The following is an 8,830-nucleotide window of genomic DNA, read 5'->3' as shown; positions in this document are numbered from 1 at the left end:
GGGTTGAGAGATGGAAAAGGGTCCAATCGTTTTCGGGTCTGAGAGCATAAAATGAAATATTTGACGTAAAACTCCTCTTTTTGGGTTATATGCACGGGCCAAGTTTGAACTTGATTTCTTTACCGGGGTAAAAAAATATGAAAAAAAATTTAAGTCCAAGAGAGTTATAAGACCTGTAGGTCCTGGGTTCGAGTCACACTGGAGGGGAAGTGTGGAAACACTATAAATCCTCCTAAAATGGGAGGGAAAAAAAAAAAAAAAAAAAAAAAAAGACCCTGTATAGTTAAGATGAGTAATTGACAATTTCACTCTAGTACGTGTGTTTCATTGCCTTATCTCAAAAACTTTGGGCCAAACAAAAAATTTACAAAAATTCTATTTTATAAACTCGCTCAAGCACTTTGCCACACCTATGTCAATATTGGATATTTACTGTAGTATTTTCTTTGGCATTGTAAAGAGAGCATAGATTGTACTACTGCACAATTATTTACTTACAAAAGGGACTATAGAATCAAAACAGATGATGCATTGTCAGTCATGATGGAACAGAGCATACTCTTGTAACTTTTGGGATATTGCTTAACAAATAAATTAATTGCGAAGTAGTTCTTAGGGTTTCCTTTTAATGACTTTATCAAAATAAATTTAATGTTGTCCGTCAATGAACCAGTAAAATTGGTACGTAAGAGATAAAGGACGAATGAATTTCTGAAAGCAAGCCAAATGAATTTGCTCTTTAATTACTAAGCCTAAAACAAATGAATGAATCAAAAGTTACAGTATTCACTACTATACTAAGATTAATTTCATCTTGTTACTGCTACTGATTTTCTAGACCAAAGTGGAGCATGAAGATGTAGTAGGATCATATAGAGCAGGAACCAAGTATTTCCTTCCGTTTGTACCATGCGCATTGTAACTTGCACCTGTAGATTTGTCCACCAACAAATCTCCAGCATAGCCGGGGTAAGCACCCTTAGCATACACCCCGGGGCAGGCAGATGCAGCCTCCAATGGCGCATCAGCTTCGCCCTGGTAGTAACCATTTCCAAATGGGTTCGTAGCGGTTCCAGCCAATAAGCTAGCCAAGTTAATCACCATTCCATCAACACCAACATCGTTGTTTGGTGCACCCAATGGTGGGCTCTGTGGTCCGTAGATGGGCTGGTGGAATGGCCAAGCGCAGTAGCCAGGACATTGAGTCTCTGAGTTACCAACCCAAATATAAGCAAATTTGTAAGTTTTGCCCTTAATAATGGCACCTTTGGAAGACCCATGGGTCCCACACCGATTGACACAGAACCCATCAACGGCAACATCTGAGGCGGTCAAAACAATGTTGATGGCGTCTTTTTGTTGACCCTTTGATGCCAATTGTACGATTTGTTTCTGCGTCAGTGATTTTCCTAGAGAATAGTTTTCGAGGAGCACTTGATTGCCCAAAGAGAGGGAAAGGGTGTTTTTGGAATTGGCGAGATGGTAGTATTTTTCTGTGGTTTTCCACCATTCGGCTACGGATGGATGGGTTTTAGATGGAGTTGAAGAAGAAAGGGAGGTGATGAAATCGGATACAATAGCTCTTTGGGATGGCTTGAATTTGCCATACCATATCAGGTTGACTGAGATTTTGCCTGATAGAAGTGGGCCTTTGTGGTATTGCAAGAGTTGATCTTGGACTAAAGCAGTGAGCTTTCTTGATGCAAAGCACACATTAATGAAAGAAATCAATACAAAAAGTGATAAAAACAAGTGTGTCGATTTCCAACTGAGGGAAGAAGACATTTTTTTTTTTTAACTTCTTGATATTTCTTTAGGAAGAGATCAATGAGAAGTTGTTTTTTCAGTGTTGGATGAAACACAGGGGCAGAGAGGAGGGCTATTTATAGAGTAAGTAGAGGACCTGGTTCTGTCTGTAATGAAGCTGGCTGAGAAAGGAATAAAGGTGGAAAAGTGAGTTTAAAAGAAGCGCGTAGTCATTTTCATTAACTGGAGCTAGCTGCTACGCAAACACAAGAAAAAGGAAACATTTACTGCTTGACTTATGGGATACTATTCTTGAGGCTCATCATTGACTTCATTCTTGAGTGTCCCTGCACCACTTTCTTACCAGATGCATAGAGCAAAAGAAACCAAAGTAGATATGCTAGCTTGTTTCAAAAGAAAGATACCCCACTCCCCTCAATCAAACCTATCAAGTAGTATGACCTAACAATTTGGAAAGTTGAAAACTATAGTGTTGCATGACAGCTAACAAGTAGCCCGATTTACCTGGAAATTTTCGTTTTTTTTCCCCTTGCGAATGCGAGGTAGGATATTAGATGGTACATAGCAAGTTTGTATTTCAAACAAAGAAGAATATGGAATATGTCCCTTGAACTATATGATATTTTGAGCCTTGGTGCGAACTGAAGATTGATTTAACTTCAGCCTCCTTCACACTTAATTTTTGTGTATGAATAAGATACTAGAGACATATTGAGTTGAGCAAATGAACAAAATCCCTCTGTATAGTAACATGAGATCTCTTGACATGATCTATCTAGCCATCAAATAGTCATAATAAATAGAGCTAATACATCAAAATTCCCCAAATTATCATCATTTTGTGAATTCCATACTTAAACAATTAGGTGTTCATAGAACCCTCATGAATTACATTATTCTCATATTAAAATATCCCTTGAAATGTCATGTGGCGATGAAAGTGACTTCAGTCTCTTTAAAACGCATGGAAGTTTAAAATTTTATCCGAATAGAATGCTCATCAACTAATTAGTCCACATTTTTTGTTATGAACTTTATTTTTCTTATAAATTTCTAAGTTTTTATATCTATATCTTCTCTTTTATTTCTTTCTTCTTCATTTTTTTTCCGGAAGAATTCATCTCTTGTCTTCATCTTGTTCATCATTGACCAGCTTCTCAATTTCTTTACTTGGTTCATCTGTTGAGACCAACCCTTTCACTTTAAAATTTAAGTGGCCCAACCTGTGAAGTCGACGACCTTTGGCAAGGCCTAGTGAAAAAGAATGGAAGCTGAGGCAAAAGACAAAAAGTTAGAGTTAGGTCTTTATTTTTACACTGTTTCGAGTGTATAATTAATTTTTTTTCATTTTAAAAACTAGGAGCTAAAATTTTAATAGTGGAAATTAATTTCAAGTGACATAAAAAAAGAAGCTAATTCCACATGTACTAGCATGTCAGATTAAAATGAAATTTTGGAGAGTGAAACTCACACAACACATCATTTTTTCAAGGGGTATTTCGATATGAGAATAATATAATTCAGGACTTTTATAAACACATAATAATTTAGTTATGAAATTTGTGTAAAAGAGGAACAATTAGAACTTAAATTATTGGTGGATCTCCCAATACCTGACTTTCTTTTCTCTTCTCTCTTTTTGATTTGACGGGCAAAATATACCACTTGATAAATGATATACTCTATAAGAATATTAAATAGTACAAGGGGTTATTCAATAGAGAGGAGGTGAAGGAATGTGATAATGAAACAGAGCAAGCTCTTGCAACTGTACACTTTTTTTGGGATATTGTTCTTCTAGGCACATTGTTAAATGATTCATCCGATTACGTTTATCAAACAAATTACCTAAAATCATTACCATTAATGAAAACCGTAAAATTGCTGAAAGTAAAGAAGAATCGGACAAAGATGTTTGTGAAAGAAAACCGAAGCAATTTGCTCTTTAATTTTCAACCTCAAACAAATGAATGAATAAAAAATTACAGTATTCACTATACTAGATTAGCTTCTTCTTCATGTACAACTTAGTACTATAATAACCAACTAGTTTACTACGATTATTTTCTAGACTAGAGTAGAACAAGAAGATGTAGATGGATCATACAAAGCAGGAACCAATTCCTTCCCTTAATTTGTACCACGTACATTGTAGCTTGCACCTGTAGTTTTGTCCACTAATAAATCAGCAGCGTAGCCAGGGCAAGCACCCTAGGCATATACACCAGGACAAGCAGATGCAGCTTCCAAAGGCGTAACGAGTTACTGCACTAGAACAATGGAGATAAGCAACAAAATGGAATTTCATGGTGAAACAATGACTGATGTCACAATTATGGAAAAGATATTGCGCTCTCTGACGTCGAAGTATGACTGTGTCGTTTGCTCCATTGAGGAGTCAAAAGATATAGATGAGTTATAGCTTGACGAATTGTAAAATTCCTTCTTGGTACATGAGTAGAAGATGAACCACAGTTCATCTACTGAAGAGCAGGCCTTGAGGGCTTCGACTTTTATTTCTTCCAATTTTAGAGGAAGGGGTAGAGGTAGAGGTAGAGGAAGAGGGCGAGGAGATCGAGGAAATAGAGCGGGAGGCAATAAAGATGGCAGCAGAAATTTTAGAGCCAATGATGACCACAACAAAGGGAGAGGAAGGGATTTTTGTTAATATTCATAATACAAGCAGAAACATTGATCGAGAATGAAGAGATTGAAGATAAATTAAAGAAAAGAGTAGAGAAAGAAGCAGTTGAGAGAGAAATGGTTTGGGGAAAATATCTTCTCTTGATCTGAATGTACAAGCTCCTACTACTATATACCTGTTGCACCGACTATCTTTGTACAGCTGGCACATGGCTGTCAGTGTAAAATAAATGAACTAACTGTAATTCTAACTAACCACAAGTTAACTTCCACTAATCAGCTACGTTAGGGTACAGCAGTGTAGACGTCTAACTCCTTTACCCCCCCCCCCCCCCCCAAGCTAGGGGCAATGAAGATGTTCTTCATCCATAGCTTGGATAGCAAATAGCGATGTTGGACTTTGGTGAGGGCTTTAGTAAGCAGATGAACCAGCTGCTCAAAAGAAGCCAAGAAGACCAAATGCACTAACTTTAACTGAACTTTCTCCCGGATGAAATGACAATCAATGTCAATATGCTTGGTGCGCTCATGGAATACAGGGTTAGCAGCAATATGAATAGCAGATTTGCTATCACAATGAATAGGACCAGGGAGTTGAACTGCAACCCCCAAAGACTGAAACAAATTGATGATCTAAATCAGCTCTGCAACAGTGGAGGCTAGACTCCTATACTCAGCTTCAGCAGAGTGCCTTGAGATTGTGGATTGCTTTTTAGACTTCCAAAAGATAAGGGAATCACCAAATTTGACCAAATAACCTATGATAGATCTCCTGGTGTTTGGGCAAGAGGCCCAGTCAGCATCACAAAAGACAGTGAGTTGAGAGGAAGAATTGGCGGAGAAGAGAACCCCATGCCAGGAGACTGTTTAACATACTTCACCAGTCTAATAGCAGCTGCCATGTGAGAAGTCTTAGGAGAATGCATGAATTGACTCAAGCATTAAACTGAATAGGCAATAGCTGGCCTAGTGTTGGTCAGGTACAACAACCTACCAACTAATCTTTGGTATTCACTTGGATCGATCAACAAAAGGTCATCTGTAGTAGTAGTAATAGGTAAGTGAGCATCAAATTCAGATATAGTGAACTTATGGTTCAGTTCCATAGGAGCACCAGCAGGCTTGGAACCAGCCAAGCCAAGATAAAAAATTAGCTCAAGAGCATATTTTCTTTGATGCATGAGAATACCAGCCTTACTTCTTGCAAACTCAATCCCTAAAAAATACTTCAAGTCACTAAGATCTTTGATCTTGAAGGAGGACTGTAAGTTAGACTTAGTAGTCTGAATCAAATCAGCATCATTGCAAGTGATAAGAAGATCATCCACATAGATCAAAACCATAACTGTCTCACCAGCAGTGTTTTTAATGAATAAAGAGTGATCCAGTGCACATTGCATAAATCCATAAGAGATAAGAGCTGTTGTGAGTTTGATGTTCCATTGTCTGGATGCCTGTTTAAGGCCATATAAAGATTTTAGAAGCCTGCAAACTTGAGGAGGACCTGACTGTTACTTGAAGCCTTGGGGCAGGTCCATGTACACCTCCTTAATAAGATCCCCTTTAAAAAGGCATTATAAACATCCATTTGCTGAATTTCCCAATTTCTTGCTGCAGCAATAGCAAGTACTGCCCTGACAGTCACCATTTTGACTACAGGACTGAAGGTCTTCTGATAGTCAAGACCTTCCTTCTGATTGTAACATTTTGCAACCAATCTAGCTTTAAATCTCTCAACTTCACCAGTATCTTTGTATTTAATCTTGTACACCTACTTGCAACCAATTGCTTTCTTTCCTGGAGGTAAAGACATTATTTTCTAAGTCTTATTGTCTTCAAGTTCTAGTATTCAGCCTCTACAGCTTGGATCCATCCGGGATCTTTAATAGCAGCTTTGTATGAATGAGGTTCAGTCTCAAGAGAGAATTTAGTGATGAAACTTTGATACTTGGTAGTTAAACAACTGTAATTCACAACATCTGATATAAGATAATGACAAGAATTCACATTTCCCCACTCTTCAGTATTTCTCCTAGGACCAAGTGTAGTGATGTAGTCCTTATGAAATATAGCATGTTTAATAGATCTTGAAGGTCTGGAATTACTAGTGTCAGCAGTTGGAACTGAAATAAGCAACACCTCATTATGTGTGGGCAAGAAAAGCCCCTCCTGGTCATTTGCAGCTTATGATAAATCAGCATCATGGAAGGATCCTTCATAAAAGGAATTTTGAACTTCTATATGAGGAATATCAGCATGTGGGGAGGAAATAGTTGGTATGGCAGGTACAGACTGTGGAACCTGAGCTGATTTAGAATCCATCAGAAAGTGTGGAGGAGGATCAGGAAAACAAGGATGACAATCAGCATTTCTGAGCTGCTGAAAAGGGAAGACCAATTCATGGAATACCACATCTCTACTAACAAAACAAAACAATTCTTATACTCCAAGTCATATAATCGATATCCTTTCTGAGTAACTCCATAACCAAGCAAAACAACTTTGACAGCTCTTGCACTGACTTGTCTTGTCTAGGCAGTTTAGTGGCATAACAAAGGCAACCCATCACCCTTAAGTAGGATAAGGAAGGAACCTTGTCATATAATAACTCAAAGGGTGACTTATATTTCAATATTGATGAGGGAACTCTATTGATAATATAAGTGGCAACTTCTAAACAACATCCCCAAAACTTGCCTGGCAAATGACCTTGAAACCTGATGGCCCTAGCAGTTTCTAGTATGTGCCTATGTTTCCTCTTCACCACCCTGGGGTGTATGGAAAGGAACTTTGGTGAACTATTCTATGCAACCTCATAAGCTCTCTACAAGAATGATTAAAAAATTCCGAGCCATTATCTGATCTAAAAGCATTTATTTGTTTACCAAACTGATTAGAAACCATTTTAATGAAGTTCTTAAGCAATTCAGTTACATCAGACTTTACTCTCAACAAAAAAACCCATGTCCATCTGGAAAAGTCATCAACAAGAGTCAAGAAATAGTTCATTCCATTGTAAGTAGAAGTTTGATATGGTCCCCGTACATCCATATAAATCAACTGAAAAGACTCAGACATCCTACTATCACTTTTAGGGAAAGGAATTCTGGTTTGTCTAGCTAAAAGACAAATAGCACAATCATCTAAAGTGAAACTACTATTATTCTTAAATGCAGAAATTCTCCTTAAAGCTCCCATAGGAGCATGCCCTATTCTTCTATGCCAAAGTGCAGGATTAGAAACTGTCTTCACTGCAAGGACTTTATTCTCTTGCACTCTGCATTTAATCAATTGAGAAACTAAAACATATAGACCATCTTGCTCCTTACCAATCTTCTTCACTCTCCCAGTGAAGAGATCCTGAAATATGCAAAATCTAGGAAAAAGTTTCACATTACAATTCAATTCCCTTGTCAATTTAGAGATAGACAAAAGATTGAATTTAAAGGAAGGAACACACAAAAAATTCTTGATCACATCACCTACTGATAAAGGACAGTTCCCTGTGTAAGTAATCTTGGTGGATTCCCCTGTAGGCATTTGTACATGTCCACTATTTCCTACTTTTGTGTCATGCAATAAAAATTTATCATTATTAATCATGTGATTTGTAGCTCCAGTGTCAACAATCCATTTATTGATAGCATTACAAACTGCACTACAAGCATGATCATTCTTCTTAGCAGTACCAACAAAGAAAGTACCTGCCATCTGTGCATTGATAACTCCAGCAGGACCTGTGTTGTGACCTGTGCCATTGTGTCCTGATCCTGCAGTGTTGTGTCCTGAATTGTTAATTCATGTATTGTTCAACATATTTATTATCTGATTATATTTGGATTGAGTTAAAACTGGAGAGGTGTTCATGTTCATGTTACTTGACTCTCCCTGGTACCAACCACTCCTTCCAACATTCTGTGAGTTGCAACCACTCCTTTTAATATTCTAAGTTTTGCTGGACTCTCCCCTATGAAAACCATTGCCATGATAAGTACTGTTACCAATTGCTGCATTGCTACTGCCATTTCCTGCATAGTGATAATTGTTGGTTGATATCTCTCCTTGTACCATATATCCACTACCAATAGCTGGCTTCCTCTTAGATTTGAAGTCAGCTGGATATCCAATAAGCTTGTAACACTTTTCCTTCAAATGTCCTTTTTGATGACATAAGTCACATATCATTAATTTGAAACATTGCTCCTTGGTGTGGCCTTTCATGTGGCAAAATTAACACTCAACAGTATACTTCCTTCTAGGTTGCTGCATCATAGTCTTAGAAGTAAACAATGTTGTAGGATCCATCTGTTCTATGTGTGCACAGTTTCCTCCTGCTAACATTTTCTGATTCTCATCCTGTACCAACATAGCATATACTTGGTTGATACTTGGCAAATTTGTCTTCAAAAGGATTTGACTT

The 8,830-nt window shown here is 37.6% G+C and overlaps 1 protein-coding gene across 1 annotated transcript; it reads right to left on the bottom strand.

The window, feature by feature from the left end:
- Positions 1–686: 686 nt before the first annotated feature.
- LOC132627547 (protein PHOSPHATE-INDUCED 1-like) lies at positions 687–1,867 on the bottom strand. The gene has a single exon (XM_060342944.1). The coding sequence runs from the start codon at positions 1,783–1,785 to the stop codon at positions 835–837; it is 951 nt and encodes a 316-aa protein (XP_060198927.1). The 5' UTR covers positions 1,786–1,867; the 3' UTR covers positions 687–834.
- Between the last annotated feature and the right edge of the window lie 6,963 nt (positions 1,868–8,830).

The sequence above is a fragment of the Lycium barbarum genome, chromosome 2 (assembly GCF_019175385.1).
Source record: "Lycium barbarum isolate Lr01 chromosome 2, ASM1917538v2, whole genome shotgun sequence".
Classification (NCBI taxonomy): Eukaryota; Viridiplantae; Streptophyta; class Magnoliopsida; order Solanales; family Solanaceae; genus Lycium; species Lycium barbarum.
This window is presented reverse-complemented; position numbering and strand designations above follow the sequence as displayed.